General features: G+C 46.1%; 1 protein-coding gene and 1 pseudogene across 2 annotated transcripts in view; one reads left to right on the top strand and one right to left on the bottom strand.

Moving 5' to 3' along the window:
• Baiap2l1 (BAR/IMD domain containing adaptor protein 2 like 1) overlaps positions 1-20,902 on the bottom strand; it is an 89,455-nt gene that overhangs the window by 13,387 nt on the left and 55,166 nt on the right. For both annotated transcript variants that reach the window (XM_087578230.1, NM_001034140.1), the window contains 6 exons: positions 7,040-7,101; positions 6,866-6,937; positions 6,119-6,256; positions 4,987-5,139; positions 2,626-2,793; positions 1,311-1,458 (listed from right to left, as the gene is read on the bottom strand). In XM_087578230.1, the coding sequence (XP_087434356.1) occupies positions 1,311-1,458; positions 2,626-2,793; positions 4,987-5,139; positions 6,119-6,256; positions 6,866-6,871 (613 nt within the window). In that variant the 5' untranslated portion in view covers positions 6,872-6,937; positions 7,040-7,101. The remainder of the gene's footprint in view (positions 1-1,310; positions 1,459-2,625; positions 2,794-4,986; positions 5,140-6,118; positions 6,257-6,865; positions 6,938-7,039; positions 7,102-20,902) is intronic.
• Positions 12,288-16,787, top strand: Ube2n-ps5 (ubiquitin-conjugating enzyme E2N, pseudogene 5; annotated as a pseudogene).

Raw genomic sequence — 20,902 nt, 5'->3', positions numbered from 1 at the left:
ACGACTGGCAAATGGCGGCCGACCATAGCTACTGGAGCAGCTGAGCACTTGAGCACTGTGCTGCAATGGTCTCTCAACTGAAACACACACTGCTGTGTGCTGCTCCAGGAGACGGGAGACTAGCACGGGCTTTAAGATGCCCGTCTTATCACGGACTCCATAACAAATATAATACAATTTAGCTGTTCTTAACATGTCTCTAATTACTCCAAACACCCAATCTGCTGGAACTTTTCACTTGGCTTTTACTAGAAGGAACCGGAGTTATTTCAACTGAATTATGGACTTTACCTTTCTTCAAAAGCAAATAACTACAAGCTATTATTTTCCCATGCTGAGCAATCCTGCCTGTCGTTATAAAATCTCCTCCTGCGATCTCTCATCTTCCCCTACAGCTGAACACTGTACTCTGTGGTTCTCTCCAGGGCACAAGTTGACTACCATCAGGTCTGTCCTGAAGGAGCTTTCAGATAGGAATGCTCTGTGAAATGAATTTATCACGCTCTATCCTGATTGTCTTTAATTACAACACCTCACGAGCTGCAGTGATGGCTCAGTGGGTAAGAACAGGAATTACAGTTGCAGAGAACCTGAATTAGGCTCCCAGCACACATGGCGAGTGGTTCACAGCTGCCTCTAACTCCTGCTGCAAGGCATCCTATCCCTCTTTTGGCCACCATAAGTGCTTGCACCCACACAGAAGCACGCACAATAAACAAAAATCTAAAGAAATTCTTTTCAACAAAATATTTACTTTGTAGCTATCTATCTACCATAGATTAGTGCTACAGAAACATGTCACCTATCCAATGTCCTATGGTTTAGACTAGACCTTATTTAGTGCATCCCCCTTACTCTCCCTACCCCCACCCCACCCCAAATACTGGGAGCGGGCCCTAGGGCTTCACACATGCTTGACTGATGCTCTACCGTGGAGCTGCACTTAGTTCCAGTATTACTTCCAGTATTACTTCTCTGAGGTAGAAGTCATTCAAAGCCAGGGCTGTATGTGTCCATTAGAGCTGTGTGTCTGCCTTCTGCTTTTCCCTCACAGTTCATTTATCAAAAAAAAAAAAAAAAAAAAATCACTTTTTAAAATGTGGACAGAGCTGGAGAGCTGGCTCAGTGGTTAGAGCACTGCCTGGGTTGTGAAAGGACCCGGGTTCGGTTCTCAGCATCCAGAGCAAGGGGCTCACGATCGTCTGCAGCTCCACCTCCAGGGGAGCTAACACCTCCTCCTGGCCCCTAGCACGCATGCAGCTTACACTCACACTGCACGCATGCACAGAAAAGTGAAGTAAACCTCTTACCTGTGGAGTTGTTGGTTTTCTCTGCGCTCTGTCCAGCCGTGGCAGGGTTGTTGAACATGTCAATCAGAGGACTGGTGTAGGCTTTGACTGAAGGAGCGGGGGGCATCTTCGGTGAGTATTTAGAAAGGGTGTCGTAGTCTTTCCCAATCTGTAGGAACAAATGTCTATTAGTCTACTGTTAGACTAGTGTGGCCAGAGAACAATACACATTTCCAGGTGCTTCTCACCATATGGCAGAAACCCCACTTTCCTACCTGGGAATACTTCAGAAGACTTCATTCTGACAAAGAGTCTCACTATGTATTCCAGGCTAGCCTGGAACTGTCCATGTAGACCAGGCTGTACTCAAACTCAGAGAGAGCTGCCTGCCTCTGCCTCCCGAGTGGTGAACTACAGGTATAAATATCACATCTAGGTAGGCTCCCTCTTAAGCGCTACTTGACTACAGGAGTCTACACTCGAAATAATTTTTTTTGCTCTTTTTTTTTTTTTTTTTGGTTCTTTTTTCGGAGCTGGGGACCGAACCCAGGGCCTTGCGCTTCCTAGGTAAGCGCTCTACCACTGAGCTAAATCCTCAGCCCCGAAATAATTTTTTTTAAAGATTTATTTATTGCACGTATATGAGTACACTGTCACTGTCTTCAGACACACCAGAAGAGGGCATCAGATCCCATTACAGATGGTTGTGAGCCACCATGTGGTTGCTGGGAATTGAACTCAGGCTCTGGAAGAGCAGTCAGTGCTCTTCACCGCCGAGCCATCTGTCCAGCCCTTGAGTAGTCTTTTGAAAGGCTCTGAACGCATTCCATTAACTTGCTCAGTTCACAGCTTTGATTACAATCGGTTTACGGCTAACTTGTTTCATGTATCCTTCACCCAGATTTGCAAGTCAGGCCTGCATTATTCTGAAGCAATTCTCAAACATATCATTTCTTTTCTTCTTCTTTTAGAGAAAGGTCTAATATGTAGTCTAGGCCAGCCTCAAATTTATGATCCTCCTGCTGCTGTCTTCCAGGTTCTGGATGGCACCAGAGCGTTCTAGTCTGTTCTCTCGGATTTGTGTCAGTGGAAATAAACTTATTGTGTTGGAATACAGTAACAATACACTTCTAAAGTGAAGGTGACACAGTCAAGTGGAGCATCAAACGTTGGCACAGTCCATTCTAGTTGTAAAGGAGGACGGGGAAGGATTAGGAGTCAGGTCAGCGAATAGGAGAGGAGGACTCGTGTGTGTCCATCAGAGTCAGGCCTGGCCCTCTGAGTCAATTTGAACTAACTCACACTAGTAAGCATGCAGAAAGGGGACTGATCCTACCATCTTGCTTCTCTCCGTCATGGGCGATGGCTGTGGCGTCCCGGACACTGGGGTAGAGATGGGCGTCTTTATCTCTTCTATCATGTTCATGATTTTCTCTGGGACTTTCGTGGCATCACAACAGGTTTCCTGCCATCGGGGCAGCTTGGAGTTAAGTAATTCTGCAGACTGTAAGTACAGAAGAAACAAAGACAAAGGAGCGCTGTCAGAAGAGCTAGTGAAGACCACCTCAAACAGCGCCTCTCCTCATGTTACTGCTCTGCCACCAGGCATGGGGCTCGGAGTCTAACTCAGCAAGCAGCTTAAGCCGCTCTGAGCATCTACTGTGTCTCAGTTGCTGACGAGGCTGGCTCAGGACCTAAAGGAACTTACCTGCTTCCTCAGCAAATACAGAACTTCCAGGTAACACAGGACCATACGTGTGTGTGTGTGTGTGTGTGTGTGTGTGTGTGTGTGTGTGTACATCTCATAAACAAAAGCTAAAGTGGAAGAGGTAAGCAACCAGTGTGATTCTTTCATTGTCTGGATGTCCCCGGAAATGACCATGACCACCTCCCGACCAGTCCTTCTAAAATCAGCACGTCTATGGTGGTTAGAGGCCCAAGAGTGAAAGCACTAGGCAAATGTTTCAGACTTTGGTCCAGGAAGTCTGTCTGTGGGAGAGCCTGCAGGTGGAGTGGTGGGTGGGAGGGAGCAGGTAGGAATATCTGTGCCGGGAGCCCTTCTGTCACAGTCTAACAGGCTCGCACAGTAGCTGGGTGGCAGCACAGAGACCGATGGGCAGAGCTGAGACATTGCACGTTCTGGAGGCTGAAGCTGAGGAGCCATTCCTCCTCCCATAACCTGGCTCTGCTCCTGTAGTGAGACTCTAGAGGCTCCCAAAACCTGTCAATGCACTGTCTTTCCAGGGCAGCACTCTGGTTTGAAAAGGACGCAGGGCTCCCTCTGAAGCTACTTTGCATGGCCACACACTATTTATTGTTTTTCAAGCTTACACACTTCTGCCCCTGACAGGCTGGGGAGAGGGCACTGAGGACCACTTGCTAGACTGGCTAGAGGAAGGACTCGGATGCTCTAGCTGCAACAGGAGGAATCACACAGCAGCTTTCAGAGAGCTGAAGATGCTTCTGGTACAGAAGGAAGCAGGATTGGTCTGTGCTGTTTCACAGCGCACTACTGGGACCCTAGTAAATCTAAGAAGGACACTGGCAGTAACTAGAGCTTCCAAAGATAGCCCAGGTTACCTCCGGACATAGTGGGGCACTGCTGTACCCTGCAGCTGCGACCCTCCATTCTGCAGCAGCAGGAGCCCTCAGCAAGGAAGCACACAGGCTTCGGCAGGTACTCAGCAGTGCTCTGACTCTGTAAATGCACCGTGGGCATCGACAGATGTATCTACACCAGGGCAGACACAAGAGCAGGCACCGAAGACAGCAGTTCTTTTTCATTATAACCACTTAGACCTTTAAGTCTCTGAATTCGGAAGCTGCATATTCAGGGTAGGAAACAGAATGTGTGACACATGCTCCTGAAGGGCGCGGTTTTCTCCCGGAGAGAGAGTTGGCTTAGGTCTAGCTCCTGCAGAACTTGTATTTCGGATCGAACGCTGTCTTAAATCACTTGCTTATGAGCAACAGTGAATGTTCGACCTTGGTCATGCTAGCTTGGGATGGTTACCAAGGCTCAAGGGAATTAAAAGGGGAGAAAGAGGAAGAGAATGCTGGGTAAGTGTCCTGGGCTCTACTGTAACAGCTGCCTCTGAGAAGGCGGGAACTAAGCCAGCCTTTGGTTGAGGTGATCGTGAGTAGCACTGTAAACAAGAGTGGAAAATGACAGAACTCAGTGCCTTGATGGGTGTGAATGGGGGGAGGGGTGTCTGTGGCCTTGGGTAGAAACACCCAGAGATGGGCTAGTCAGACAGTGACACCCAGGATGCACACCTGTCTACAAAAGTTGACTTTTTTGTATTGTGTCTTTTTGCTTTGTTTTTGTCCAGGCTGTCCTCAAACTCACTACATAGCTTAGGATGACTCTGAACATCTGCCCTTCCTACCCTCACTTCCTGGGGATTACTGTGTGCCTCGCCATACCCAATTTATGAGGTGTGCTAGAGAGCAAGCCCAGGGCATGCTGGGCAAGCCGGGTTACAACTGCCAAGTCTGTCATTTTTTCAAAAAGGATCTTAAATATGGATAAGTTAGTAAATTAATGGTAAGTGGATATTTGGTCATTCATCCCACCTGTACTTCGGTAAGCGCCCATTGCTCTCTACTGTGCTAATCTGTAAGGAAAGGCATCCAAGGACTTTTGAGTACAAGATAAAGCTTCTGCCACCCTTAGTGCACGGGGCCGCACGCTCACCTGCAGGTGATAGCGGTGTATGTGACTGGCAAAGCTGCAGTGCTTGTCCACCAGAAAGCAGAAGCGCCTCTTCTCCTCAAGCAGCGCTTCTTTGCAGCCATCTGCGATGAACTTCTGGATCTCACTCTGGCGAGAGGTAACTGTCTCCACATACTGTGGAGATAAGTAATAGAGAGATGACGGGAGGCATCTGATGGCTGCATGGTGTGAGTCTTCTCCACTGCCACCTTTATACCCAGTGTAGTGTGATTATGGTGTGAACACTAAATGCAGATAAACACTGGGCAAATCCGTGTAACCTGGCCGGAGAGGATACCACCATCTTTTTTTTTTTTTTTTTTGGTTCTTTTTTTCGGAGCTGGGGACTGAACCCAGGGCCTTGCGCTTCCTAGGCAAGCGCTCTACCACTGAGCCAAATCCCCAACCCCGATACCACCATCTTTAAGACACTGACTTGTGCAGAGAAAGGTTACCGAGGGCAGCTGGCATTACAACTCTGTACTCTTGGGATGACTAGAGTCATCTTAGAAAGTTTCACACTTGATCACAGCTCCAGGTGCCAATCACAGGATTTTCCCGTAGTAAAATGAGGACAGCGAGGCCTCGTGTCACTGAGTGTGCACACCTTTAGTAGTAGCACTTGAGAGGCAGCAGCACACAGGTCTCTGTGAGTCCTGGACTAATCTGGTTTACACAGAGTTTCAGGCTAGCCAGGCCACGCAGTGAGATCCTACCTCAAACAAACAAAGCAAGCAAGCAGAAGGGACAGTCATGTGAATCCCAAGAGTTAAGGGAAAGCCAGTGAGTACCATGTGCTTACCTTAACTCTGGAAAATGCCGCATTACTCAGTTAGATTACGCATGCTTTGTTTTTCTTTTCTTTGAGACAGGCTATGTAGCACAGGCTAGCCTAGAACTCTCACTATATAGCACAGGCTAGCCTAGAACTTTAGACCCTTTCAACTCAGCCTTGAGAGAGTTGGGATTACTGACGTATGTTACCACATATTTTTGTTTCACCTCAGCGGTAGCACAGGACAAGCTGGTGGACAGGGTACAGCTGGCTGAGGTGAGCCTCCCCTTAAGTTGTGCATTCATGATTGACAGAGGAAGACATTGCTGAAGCGCTCACCTCGATTTCTTTGTGTTCATATTTGAGTGCGTTTCGTCCACCTTGACTTTTTCTTCTGATCTTCTTCAACTCCGCCTGAGATTTCTCCAAAGAATCTAATTTATTCCTGTGTTCTGCTTGATATCTTTTAAGAGTAGCCTGTAAGTTAAACGAGATATCTCACTGAGCACTGTACACGCTGTCTTGGGGTCACCTCTGCTCACACTTCCACTGTGTGTCGCTGACTGACCAGCTCCAATCTGGGCCTTAAGAGTGAGGGCCATACTGTCTCCATATCTACGCCCCAGAGGATCCCCTCCATTCAACTTGAATTCTTAGGACTATGTACTTTCTTTTGAATTCTGTCTTTTCTCCAAGGGATTTAGACCCTGGGTAGTCAGTGCTTTGGTGAGTACACAACAGCACTAAGGGCTGGGGATGTAGCTCAGTGGCAGTGTTTGCCTAGCATCATGTCAGGCCTGAGGTCATCCCCAGCATCACACACACACGAACACGAACACACACATACACACATACACACACACGCACAGACACACACATACACAGTCACACACACACGCAGACATGCACACTCATGCACACGCGCGTGCACACACACAGCACGACACACAGACATGCACACACACACACAAACACACAAACACACGCGCACGCACAGGCACGACACATACACCCTCTAATGGTGTGTGTAAAGCTCTCCTAGGCTGTGAGCTCCGGTGTGGCCGGGTGGGTGAGAAGCACACTCACGTTCATGTACTTTACATCAAGTTCTGTCTTCTTCTCCAACTCATGGATAATCTCCTTATGGAATTTTTTGAACTGTTGACAAGATGAAAAATTTTTAAAAAAATCAAATCTTATCTGAGTTGTAGGCAATCTTTTTAAAACTACATTTTAAAAATATAACAAATGTTCACTTACATTCTCATCGAGAGTCTCGTTGAGTTTCTTGTGGGTGCTGGAAATCTCTATGAGAACATGGCCTGTGAACAAAACCATAAGGGGAAGACACTGTGTGGTTTTGCAAAGGCATAAAGAGAAACAGAACAGTGGAAGCAAACGGGACAAGGTTGCCCTCAGGGGCTTCAAATAGTAAACCCCAAGACAAGTGGAGAGCAGCACGGCTCCCCAGGGAAGCTGCAGAGGGATGTCTGTGAACTAACTTCCTCCTCTCACGTCAAGAACGCCTACTCTGTTCTTAGACTCACCGTGGCCTTTCTAGTTTACACCTTCTCTCAGCCCAATCCTGTGTATCTGATTTAACTTTTCAAGGCAGATTTTGGGTTTGTTTGTGTGTTTGTGTGAATGTTTGTGTGCCCAGGAAGGTCAGAAGAGGTGTCGGATTTGGAGTTACAGGCAGTCATGAGCCACCTGATGGTTGGCACTAAGAAAAACTCACGTTCTCTGCAAGCAGTGCTATTCACTCTTACCCACTGAGCCATTTCTCCAGCCCTGTGAGGTAACCACCTTACAAAAGAGAACTCACTCATCACAGTAACTAATTATAGGAACAGAAGATTTATTTTTATCTAATCCCCAGAGTAATCTGATTATCTGATAACCACAGAGAAAATCATCTTCTTTCTCTCATTTTAGTTCCTGTATTTGTTTCGGAAAATACCAGCACCAAGGGAGACTGCAGCAGAGACAGTGTTCTGCCTTGGGTCTCCTGGGATGTTGTGGAGTCTCTGAAACAGAGACTATTCCAGGGCAAAGGAGCCTCCATCCAGCAAAAAGCAGGGTGACCACCAGGCTTGCAAGGCCAGCTCTCGTACACTTGGGGATCTGTGCTTGAGCTCCGCCACTTTCCTCTGATAAAGGCGGACCAGAGTTTCTCTGTCATCCTACCCAGCTCAGAAACCACACAGGTCTTATGACTACAAGTTGGAAACTAGGAACTCATTGGGAATGGCTGCCACCGGCATAGGAAGCCGCAACGGAATGTACTGGTGGACTGCCTTATAGCCACCAGCCAGAGCCAAAGGGACTTTTATGTCGAGCTGACCAGCTGTGGATGGGAAAGGATGAAACGGTAAGACCCTGGTAGGGTCAGGGGAAAGGGAAAATGAGCACAGAGCCCATGGCTTCAGCTGTCACCAGGGTACAAGTGACTCAACCACGTTTTCAAGAGCATTTGCAGACATCTGCTCCTCAGACTTGCCAGGCCACTCCTCCTCCCTCATCTTCCGTCTCAGAAACCAGTGTGCTGCCAGACCTGGTGTTCTCTGTGTAAGAGTGAACTCTCCGGCACCATGCCTCCTATCCCTCCTAACCCCAGCAGCCAGTCACGGTAGACAACCTCTCACCTACGTGTCATGCCCGTGAAGAACAGGCATTTACTGTGCACTGGTGCCATCAAGTGGGCCAGCTCTTGGGAGGAACACGAGCCTTACCCACCCACATCTGTGCTTGTCCTACCCTGAGGAGATGGCACTCTGGACAAACTGAAGTCACAGATGTGTGTGTCCCAAGTCCACTCAACAGAAGTGGGAAGGTGGTCCACACCCAGATCAGCTGCTGGGTCTCTTAGCAGAGTCTCCTCCACTCCCTATCTGCCTCATGTCCTCATTTCCCTGGAGTGGGTTCTCTCTAGGGTCAACTTTACATGGTGCCAGAGGTCCTTCTAAAAGCAAAAAACAGGCAGCCTCCCCGTTCTTCCCACAGTGTCCCAGATAAACAGACTTGTGAGCTGTAAACTGAAGGCCTCTGTACACAAGCGCTGTGTAACCCTGGGTATGGTGGGCACTGAGAACTGCTTATTATACAGGCACATAACCTGGAGAAGTCACAGGATCCAAGGACACACACTGTCCCCTAAGCTCTGTGAACCTAACAAGTTCCAGTCAGACAATGTGCGGGATGAAGGAGAGCTATGGCAGAAAGGACTTCGGTTTTGTGTTTTCTAACCAATCACGTTCATCAGCTTCCCACCCCATGATGCCATCCAAAATTTCCAAGTCAATATAAAAATCAAACCAGACTCTTCTACAGGAGAAGCCCGACACCTGGCCAGGAATAGAAGTATAGTACTCTGTCATTTCAGATATGAAAACATTCCGAATTGCTTTTATGTTGATTTTGAACCATAAACAATCCCTTGTTGGGAATTTTAAAAAATACGCTTCAATTATTTCAAAACCAAGCATACAGTTCTTGGCAAGTCATGATCTTCTTAGAAAGAAAATCTAAAAATATTTTGGCTGAAGCCATCAGCATTCTGTTGCAAGCGGTGACGTTTCTTTCTAACATGGCCCTTCTTGAACTGTGTTTCCGCAGCCCCACTCAATGTGGATCTGGAGCGCTGTGCTGTGTGCTACGCACAGCTCTGAACTCAACACTCTGCCCTGCCGGCCAGGCTCACCTTACAGGGGCTCCCACCGTTCACACTCCTTTGCGTGTCTGCCACTGTAGATAGGATCAATGAAACGGACAGTCACAGTGGTCAGATAGGAACCCCTGACCTTGTTAGTCTTGGCCCTCACGGGTCTGCGGAATTCAAAACTGGCCTCCCGGGGATAACTCCTGAGTCCTTGGTTTTACAGAACTGACTGGAACACACCTTAGTTGTGACTGTACAAGCTGCCGAGGCGTACCTTGAAGTGGATCACAAAACTGCCTTTGGGGTCAGCCCACGGACATTTACTGTTTGGGCAAGTGCCACTTCCCGTTGGAAAACACTCTGCTTCTGTGTTGTTTTTACTCCTCATGCTCTAAACGACATTTTTGTGAATTATATTTGAGAAGGAAGAAGACAGAGAATACTGAGGGAGGAACTGAGAAAGCACAACCCTGGTGAGACAGAGTAGAACAGAGCGCATGCCCCAAGAGGAAGTGCACTCTGCCAGCTGCACCAACCCTCTCCTTTCTCCTTTCAGGTTGGGAGCCAACGTCTCAGGAAGAAATTCACATCATTGTACTCATGTGACTCAATCTGAATAAATTAGGTTCTTTTTTTTTTTTTTAAATAAAGATTTATTTATTTATGAGTACACTGTAGCTGTCCTCAGACACACCAGAAGAGGGCATCAGATCCCATTACAGATGGTTGTGAGCCACCATGTGGTTGCTGGGATTTGAACTCAGGACCTCTGGAAGAGCAGTCAGTTCTCTTAACCGCTGAGCCACCTCTCCAGCCCCCATAAATTAGGTTCTTAAGGGGGGCAATAATAGGGAATTTATTACTAAAATTAAACATCCTCCCAGTGCTATCGATGGAACTGAGGTACTCACCCACGTGGGCCACAGTGCTGGCTAAATCAAAGGGATTTAGGTGAAACATGCACACATTTCAAATTCATGAACTCAACCAAGCCAGGGCACATAGCAGTAGTGGCAAACAGCAAACAGCATTGCTCTAGGTTTCAGGAAGGTATTTAAAACAATACTGTGGAAGACTATGCATGTGGCCAGTAGGCAATGCCACCTTAAAATGTTAAATAATAAGACTTAAAGAGCGGAACTGATATGGGATACTTTTTGTTTGAAGACTTCTGTTGACTTCCCCTGTGTTGGCACTAAAGATGGAGCCCAGAGCCTGGCCTGTGAGGCCAGCACTCTTCTACTAAGCTACATCCCCAGCTCCCACCAGAGGCTCTCTGACTATTCTCGTAACAAGGCTGTCTTCAAACTTAACTCCTCCTACATCTACCTTCCAAGTGCTGGGAGTACAAGCTGGGTTTACCACCACACCCAGCCGGTCTATTAATAAACTTCATGAGATAAGTCTTCACCAATTCACAGTGAGAATGTGGAGCAGCCAGATGGAACCTGCCAAGGACAGAGGCAGCAAAGAACACATGCTGAATGAGAGAGAGAGAGAGAGAGAGAGAGAGAGAGAGAGAGAGAGAGGAACCAAACCCTGCTCTTTCCATTTATATCTGGTCACAGATAATTACAACACATTTGTTATTTCCAGAGAGCATCGAGTAATGGCTGAGTCACATGCCACTTCCTACGTGTTACTACAAGTGGAATCAGATAATAAAATGACACCAACTTACTACAGGCCTGAAGACACACTGTGTGGATCAAAATGAAAATGACCAAAAATATCGCTTGGAAAATGTTTAGTTTTTCTGAGTGGTTTTCTTTTCCCTCTCCTCTCCTCTCCTCCCCTCCCCTCACCCCCTCCTCTCCTCCCCTCCTCTCCCCCCCTCCCCTCCTTTCCTTTCCTTTCCTTTCCTGAGACAGGGTTCTGGCTGTCTCAGAATTCAATCTGTAGGTAGGCTGGTTCGGGCTCAGAGAGCCACCTGCCTCTGCCTCACAGGTGCTGGGAATAAAGGCGTGTGCCCCTCTGTTTTTGCTGACATTTTACAGGTAGCAAATGTAATGAGGAGGAACTACAATGGGGGCTGAAAAGAGGGCTTAGAAGGTAAAGGCCCTTGCTGCCAAGCCTGGCGGCTGAATTCAATCCCTGGGATCCAGTTGGTGGAAGGAAAGAAAGAAGCAACTCCTAAAGCTTTTCTTTTGACCTCCACATGCAAAATAAATAAAGGGCAATAAAACCTAATCAGTACAGTGACAGCAAAAGCCAAGCCCACAGATGTCCTCTTGAGCTACCAGGGGTGCTTTAGATCCACACTGCCCACCCCTAACCACAGTGCGGGAGCACACCACACGGTGGATGATCTACTGTCCTTAAATATGGCTTAGTCCCTGCGCAGTACTTCTTAATCCCAGTACTTGGGAGGGAGAGGCAGGTGGATCTCTGAGTCCAAGGCCAGCCTGGTCTACAAAGTGAGTTCCAGGACAGCCAGGGCTACACAGAAAAACTCTGCCTTGAAAAAAACAACTCACACACACAACAAGCAAAAAAGCCCCCGATATTCCAACCATCGATTTAACCAAATGAGCAGCAACAGTAAGGAAAACCTCACAAATCACAGCATAGATAGAGGTGCAACAGAGTTTAGATGAGCTTAGTCTCATCCTTGACTTAACCAACCGAAGCCCTACAGTTCTAATGAAGGTAACATCCCTTAATTACTCTGCCAGTGTTCCCCGAAATAAACAAATAAATGACATGGAGGGGCATGTCACAGAGTCAACTTGTCAGACATGGGGTGTTCTAACCTGAGCATCAAAGCAGTGAACGGCCATAACAAACTACAGGTCATCAAAGGATCTAGGGATCTAGGAGACCACAGCACATCGTGTTGGGGGGCAACGGATGCTCCTGCTCAAAGGAAAATGTAAGTGCCAATTAGTAAGTGAGGGGAGGCTGCCAGTCCTGGGAAATCACCATTTTGCCACCATCCTGTGAAAGAGTGGTTGGAGGGAAAATCACTGAGAGATGTACAGTTAGGATGAGGAAGAAGCTACTGCATAGCCTGGACGTTTTCCTCGAAGGTTCTTGTTAACAGATATGGTTTTAAAAATCCAAAATGAACTAGAGAGCAGACAGTGCCTTTACAGCAAAGATGAGAGGAAAGTGACCAGTGTGCTCACGTTTGATACTCACCAGATACAGAATGGCTTGGATAGTATTCTAGTGAGGACAAAGATCTGGCACCTAAAATCCCTCAAGGTCCTGGTCCAGACTCCACCTCCACTTAGGATGTGTAAAACAGGTTTACAGTACCTACTCTTGCTGAATGAAACACACCTGCTTAGACTTAAAACTTTACACTTGGGGGGTTGGGGATTTAGCTCAGTGGTAGAGCGCTTGCCTAGCAAGCGCAAGGCCCTGGGTTCGGTCCCCAGCTCCGAAGGAAAAAAAAAAAAAAAAAAAAGAAAGAAAAAGAAGAAAAAGAAAAAAAAACTTTACACTTATTTTCTTGGTGTGTGTGTGCACGCACATGCACATGTGGAGGTCAGAAGGCGACTTGGTTGGAGTTTGTTCTCTCCTTTGACTATGTGGGTTTTGGAGATTAAACTTAGGTCAGCAGTACAGGCCTTTACCTACTGGGCCATCTTACTGACCCCTTATTTACCTGTTTAGTTTTGGAGAAGGTCAAAGAGGAGGAAGAGGAGGAGGAGGAAGGGGGAAAACGATGCAGATTATTTCATCCCAGCCCTGGGGAGTCCAGTGCTGGCTGCTGGAGAAAATGGAGGGATAAAGAGGTGTACTGTGGTGAGTTGACACCTATGCTGTACTTAAAGTAAGATCTCTAGGGGGTTGGGGATTTAGCTCAGTGGTAGAGCGCTTGCCTAGCAAGCACAAGGCCCTGGGTTGGGCCCCCAGCTCCGAAAAAAAGAAAAAAATAAATAAAAAAAGTAAGATCTCTGGTAACCTTCTCCTTAGGAAGTGATCAGTATAGCCAAAGACCTGAAGGTGAATAGTTCTCTGAGTCAAACACAAGTTGCAGCTACAGGTTGGAGAGATGGCTCGAGGGTTAATTAGGTTAATTACCGCTCTTGCAGAGGACCCGAGTTCAGGTCCCTCCACCCATAACCTCCTGTAACTCCAGCTCCATGGGATTCTGAGGTCTCTGACTTCTGTGGGTACCTACTCTCACCTCAAAGCACATACATATAATTTAAAATAATAATTTAAAAATTCCTTTTAAAAGGGTCCAGTCAGAGTGGGGAGTGATTGCCCACACCTTAATCTCAGAATTCTGGAGGCTGAGACAGGAGTTTTGAGTTTGGTGCAAAATAGGATTGTGTCTCAAAAAACTGGAAAAAAAAGATTATAACTATAAACCTAGATACTCTTCTTGGAGGTGTCTCTTTTAGACACTGGACAATTAAAACTAATTTTTTCATAGCTGGGAGTTGGTAGTGCATGCCTTTACTCCCAGCACTCGGAAGGCAGAGACAGGAAGAACTCCGAGTTCAAGTGCAGCCTGGTCTCTGTAATAAGTTCTAGGACAGCCAGAGATATAGAGAGAGACGCTTTCTCAACAACAACAACAAAAACAACCTAACGAACAAACAAACTCAAAACAGAACAAAAGCAACTTAACTTTGTGTGAGTCTAGAGTAAACCTGCCCAAAGGCAGAGGCTGTGCACGTCAGCCTCTCAGAGCTGCTGCTGATCTCAGTAGTGGAGCGCATCATTGGGAAGAAGATGGAGGCTGGAGAGGAAAGAGTATGGTGACTCTCATTCCCCACAGAGAGCTCGAAGCGGAAGCCTCAGGCATGGTCAAAGCTTTTGCAGAAAGATATGATGGTCCCAGCCAGGCTTCTCAGCACCAAGCACACTTAGAATATTACTTAGCATTGTTAAGGAGTCCCCATTACTTACCAGAGTTTACCTTTCACAGTTCCAATGGTTGCTTTCTGTAAAGATAGAAAAAATGCCCTCCAGGCTTCCAACAACAGAGATCGGCTGCTATTGTGAAATAGGCCCAGAATCCCGAGGCCTTCAAGGGCAAGCTGCAGCAATGAGGCCTTATCTGACCTAGGAATGGCAATTAATCTCAGGTCCTCTCAAGCTTTCACATAAAGGGCAAAGAAAGGCGAAGAATCTCTCCCAAAGGTCAGGTTCAGGGTTGTCTGAAACATCCACAAACAATCAGAGATTCCCGCTGAAGATGAAGGAAGCTTTCCTTTCCCAAAACTTTATTACACAAGCGGTCAGCAGAGAGCCAGGAAAGGACCTGGGTTACAGCTGCCAGCCTCTGTAGAGAGGAATGACAACCGAGGAGGAAAAAAAAGCCTCTGTCACAGTTATAATAGCTACACCCAACCTTAAATATATCCCAACTCCTAGCCAGACTAAAAAAAAGAATTTACACCAAAGGACTATCTTCCTCTTACCTGGTATATTATATTCAATTTTCATCAACAAATTAGACACACTAAGAAAAAAAGATCTGAAGAGAGACAAGGCAAATATCAGACCCAGACTTGGATATGGTAGAGATTTTGAAAATGCAAAACTGATAATTTAGCTGGATGTAATAATGCATACCAATAATCTTAATATTCAGGGTGAGACCAAAGGGCTGCCACTTTGAAGACAGCCTGACCAACACAGTAAGAGTCTGTCATAGCCCAAAACGAAAAGACTGAGAACTTGAAACATCTAGGTGGCACCTGCCTTTAATCCTAGCACTTGGGAAGCAGATGTTCAAGGCCAGCTTGGTCTACAGAGTGAGTTCCAGGACAGCCAGAGCTACACAGAGAAACCTTGTCTCAGCAAAACAAAACAACCAAAGAAACCCAGCTATGATTACTATGCAAGGATCCTCCAGGGAAAACCGAAAGCCATGTAAGAACAGATGAGTAATGCACTTGGACTCAACTCAAAGAATAATCAAAGATGACAGAAATGGGTGCCCCCTCTGACGCTCTGGCTTTTCAAGAGACTGGATAGAGCTGAGGAAAGAGATGCTACTACAATCTCAGAAACAGACATGCAAAGAGAAGAACTGGAAAAAGGAACAAAACATCCAAGAACTGTGAGCAGCATCCATAAAGGGAAACTAGGGAGAGAAAGGAGCAAGTGTTGGAGACTGTGTTCCAATCCGGTAGATAGTCACTCACAGACCCGGGAAGCTCAGTGAACACAGACTAGATATGGAAATACCGATACTTCAGTACCTCATACACAAACTGCAAAATACCAAAGATAAACAGTCGCTCTTGAAGAAGTCATTGGGTGGGAAACGCCAAGGCTGGAGAGGAACCGGATAAGAATTACATCACACTTCCCCTCATAAACCACATGAGAGAGTATGAAGTGGGCCGTGGTGGTGCAAGCCTGAGATCTCAGCATTCAGGGGGTAGAGGCAAGAGGACTGCAAATTCTGTATAGCTTAAGCTATGTGGTACAACCTGTTCTCCCTCCCCAGCACCACACAAAAGAGGGAAAAGGGCTAAGCAGCATGGCAGCACGGCGGGCAGTAATCCCAGTACTCAAAACACTTGAAGTAGGACTGCCGCACAAAGCTAGCTGGGCTATGAAGTAAATGGCAGGCCAGCCAAGGCTTCCCAAACTACAAAATACCCAAGGCAGTGAAATATCTAAGAGTTCCAAGACTCGCTGACCTAATTTACTTATCTGGTGAAATTATTCTCTAAATACACAAGAAACACACACATAGGGAGTAGAGGGAGAAAGAATATGTGTGTGTGTGTGTGTGTGTGTGTGTGTGTGTCTGTGTGTACGCACGCATGCACAGTTGAGAGTTTGAGTGTGTTTTTATTGAGATAGGGCCTCATATGTTGCCCGGCTGGCCTGTGTGTGAGGCAAGCAGAGCCAGAGGGGACAAGAGCAGAGGCCAAACTCAGGATCTGACAAGATGGCCGGCTACCCTGCAGGATCATCAAGGAAACTCAACATTTGCTAGCAGAACCAGTTCCTGGCATTTAAGCAGAACCAGATGAGAGCAGTGCCTGTTATTTTCATGTGGTCATTGCTGGCCCCCAGGATTCCCCCTTTGAGGTAGGGACTTTTAAACCTGAACTATTCCTTCCAGAAGAATACCCAAAGGCAGCACCTAAAGTACGTGTCATGACCAAAATTTATCATCCTAACGCAGACAAGCTGGGAAGAACACGTTTAGATCTGTTGAAAGATAAGTGATCCCCCGCACTGCAGATTCACACAGCTCTGCTACTAACCCAGGCGTTGTTAAGTGCTCCTAAGTCAGAAGAGCCACTGGCAAGTGAGGGAGCCCAGCAGTGAAAGAGCAAGCAAGCCCTGGAAACAGTGAGAGCATGGTCTAGGCTCTTCCTCTTTGCTGATCACACGCACATCAGCAAACCGGCCTTGTCCTGATTCACTAAAGTACGGACATAGTGGAAGCATCGCCCGGGTTGCTGAGAGGTGCTGAGAAGCAGGACTGTCTGCTTCCACCCCTTTCCCCATCAGGGTCTAAGTACAGGCACTGTGAATGAAGGTAGTTGTCAGGCTGGCTGCCAGGGGCGCGGGTGCTCTCATTTTATTTTCTAGGGTTTTATGTTAATTTATGGCCTCCTTTCCCCTCTCCCGTTCTACGGGATCTAATTGCGGTGGTTAAGTACAGCTAACCAGGTTTTAGCGTATGCTCTCTAGCCGAGTCTGACTTTAGACACTGTAGATGGACAAGCTTGACTGAACCAAAATGGGAACCTTAAATAAACACCAGAGCCCTCACTAATAACATTGTGACTTTGCTGTCAAGGGTAGATTCTCTGCCTCCCACCTCCAAAGACGAAGAAAAAGCTTGTCTGGAAACTTCGGTAAATCTTAATTTTTAGTAAAATTTTTTTTATTTTTCTAAAAAAACAAAAACAAAACCCTATCTCAAATTGACAACGCCCCCCCCCCCCCCCGTGCGCGCCCCACTAGTTGAATGATAAATGACTGCACGATGCTATCAGAAACTGTACCGAGTGGCTCTAGCTTGTGGTCAATGAGGCTGATATAACACTACCTCCAAGTTGGAAAGGAGAAACTGTTAAACCCCTGTTACTCGACAGAAATGGTCTCTGTCTTCTGTCGGTTTGTTTGTTCCGTGTTTCTCTGTGTAACAACTGCTACCCTGGGTGTTCTGGAACTTGCTTTGAAGACTGGGTTGGCCTTGAACAGAGCTCTGCCCGCTTCTGTCTCCCAAGTGCTGGGAGTAAAGGTGTGAGTCACCACACCCACCGTCTTCTGGATTTTAACCGTGAGAAAGAAACATGCAATGTGTTTCAACAGAAACTGTACTTTGAGTTTTCACTTGTGGTCTTTTGCTGGGCTCGTGGTGCATGGCACAATGGCACTTCCTGGTGATAGGGCAAGGTGGAAGGTCAGGATTGAATCAGTCACTCATCATATGGGGAAACACCGGACACGGATAACCTTAAATGTGCGTTGTTCCGGGAAGGAACGAGGACCACAAAACCTAAGTATATTCTATGATTCCCAACTGCATGACACTCTAGGAAAGGAAGAACTTTAGAGACAGTGAAAAGATCAGTGCCAGGGGCTTGTGGGTAGTGACAGAATGATATCACACACTTGCCAAATTAACAGGATGCAGAATGAGCCCTAATGTAGACTGATAGATTACCAATAGATTACCCTCAGCAGTTTCACAAAGCAGGATGTTTGAAGTGAGGAGCCTGGGTGGAGGGAAAGAGGGTATGTGGACACAATTCAAAATCTACACATTCTGAAAGGCTGAAGCACTAAAAAACAGGCTCAAAGGGAAGACAGACAAAACAATTCTGTTATTGTATTTGTGTTTGATCCCCAAGAACCTACATAAAGGTGGATGGAGACGTATTTTATTTTTATTTATTTATTTATTTATTTATTTATTTATTTATTTATTTATTTATTTAGGTTCTTTTTTTTTGGAGCTGGGGACCGAACCCAGGGCCTTGCGCTTCCTAAGCAAGCGCTCTACCACTGAGCTAAATCCCCAACCCCTATTTTTATTTTTTTAAAGATTTATTTATTATATGAGTACACTGTAGCTGTCTTCAGACACACCAGAAGAAGGTATCAGATCTCATTACAGATGGTTGTGAGCCACCATGTGGTTGCTGGGATTTGAACTCAGGACCTCTGGAAGAGCAGTCAGTGCTCTTAACCGCTGAGCCGTCTCTCCAGCCCAGAGACGTATTTTAAAATCAAGAGTCAGTGAGGTTTGGAACATGACAGCAATAGGACACCAGGTCTACAGAATGGAATATTAGGGATCTAGTGTGTGCCTCACTGACAAAATCAGGGACCAGTTTTAAACCAGGAGAGATACAGGTTTTAGGGGGCATTTCTGTCACTGGCCTGATAAACTGATTCTGAAAGCAAACTGACTGTTATTTCATACCTGACTCTTGATTAACAATTAAGCCAACTAGCCTTCCTGCTGTCACAATTACGGCAAGCTAAACACACACTGTGACCACACTTAAGGTGACATCTTATTGAAAGTGGTTTTGTGGATGTATGATGTGTCTATGTATGTATGTGTTCATGTGAATGCAAGCATGTACATGTGGAGACCAGAGACGACCTCAAGTATCAAGCCTCAACTTTTTTTCTAAAGATTTATTTATTTATTGTATGCTTGTAAGTACACTGTAGCTGTCTGCAGACACACCAGAAAAGGGCATCAGATCTCATTACAGATGGTCGTGAGTCACCAATGTGAGTGCTGGGATTTGAACTTAGGACCTTGGCAAGAGCAATCAGTGCTCTTAACCATTGAGCCATCTCTCCAGCCCCGAGCCTCAACTTTTTTACTGAGAGTCTGCTCTTTCTACTTTCTGCATACGCCAGACTAGCTGGCTCTGAAGCTTCCAGGGACTCTTGTTTCTGCCTCTACCCAGCACTACCATATCCAGTCTACATGGGTTCTGGGGATCCAAACTCAACTCCACAGAGACACCTTGCCAGCTGAATACCTCTAGTTTAATGTACTATTTTTAATTTCAGCTAAAACAGTAGTAGTAGTAGTAGTAGTAGTAGTAGTAGTAGTAGTAGTAGTAGTAGTTGTTATTATTATTATTATTATTATTGTATGTGCATGATATGTAGATATGCTTGCCATGAATGGAGGTCAGAGGATAATTTTGGGAGTCAGTTCTTTCCATCCACCTTTATGTGGGTTCTTGAGGATAAAACTCAGGTCACCAGGCTCGCATGGAAAATGCCTTTACCCATTGAGCCATCTTGCTGGCTCAAAAGAATGCTTGAATTTATTAAAATGTATCAAGTGTATATCACATAGAAGAAATTTATCAATTTTGTTCTCATATGAAATGATAAGTATGATAAGCAATTGGTTTCTTTACAGCTTAATGTAAAATACAACATGAAAAGATTAGTGTGTTCTACAAATAACTTTAAGTGAGGTGAATTGAACATTAATGATCCATTTTTCTCATTTACTGAAATACATCTACTGTGATATTGACACCAATGAAAACAGGTGTGCCATCAACCATCATGAATGAGGTGACAATGGCTCCTTTCTTTTTTTTTTTTAAATTTATTTTTTTAAGATTTTATTTTATTGTATGAGTACACTGTAGCTGTCTTCAGACACACCAGAAGAGGGCATCAGGTCCCATTACAGATGGTTGTGAGCCACCATGTGGTTGCTGGGATTTGAACTCAGGACCTCAGGAAGAACAGTCGGTGCTCTTAACCGCTGAGCCATCTTTCCAGCCCCCCAATGGCTCCTTTCTAATAATGCAATCAATTAATTGTACACATTTTCATTCAAGACTTAATGGTTCATCTGGAATTGTACATACTTCTGTTTTTGTTGTTATTTTATGTGTCAGTGTGCATGTGTGTGGTGGGTGCGCATGTGTGTGTGGTAAGACGGTGGTGTCAGACCCTCTTGAGCAGGAATTACAGATGGACAATTTGAATGCTTAGAACAGCACTTGGGTCCTTTGGAAGAGTAGAAGTACTCTGAACTGCTTAGCCATTTCTCTAGCCCCTGAGGATCTAACCGAGCTTTTGAGAGGATGGAAGATTTTCTTAACATTACACAAGGACTCTACTGAGAATAAGACCCATGTCTGACCCTGAGCTTGGGATCCCAGCTTCTAGGTGTCCTTGGTTTGAGTCTGAGTGGAGAGTTCATGGGGAGGGGTCAGGTTTGCTTTACTGGGTACCAGGGACTGTTCATCTTCACTGTCAACTTGACTGGACTGAAAGCTCATCTCAGGGTGTCTGGAAGGGCAGTTCCAGAGAGTATTAAATCAGGAAGGCTCTGACTTACTCAACAGACTGATCCCTCGATGGATTCATATGATGGCATTATTGGGAGGCAGGGATAAGTAAGAAGTGGGCCCAGGCGTGTGCAAGTAGGCCTTGCACCTGGACTGAGTCTGAGGAGTCCATCCAGCCTGGCTGTTTTCTCTCCCCTTTTTCTGCTTCCTGGCTGCCATGATGTGCCTACTCCTCTC

The sequence above is a fragment of the Rattus norvegicus genome, chromosome 12 (assembly GCF_021556685.1).
Source record: "Rattus norvegicus strain SHRSP/BbbUtx chromosome 12, alternate assembly SHRSP_T2T, whole genome shotgun sequence".
NCBI classification, from domain to species: domain Eukaryota; kingdom Metazoa; phylum Chordata; class Mammalia; order Rodentia; family Muridae; genus Rattus; species Rattus norvegicus.
The sequence above is the reverse complement of the archived record's forward strand: the minus strand, read 5'-3'. Positions and strand labels throughout refer to the sequence as shown.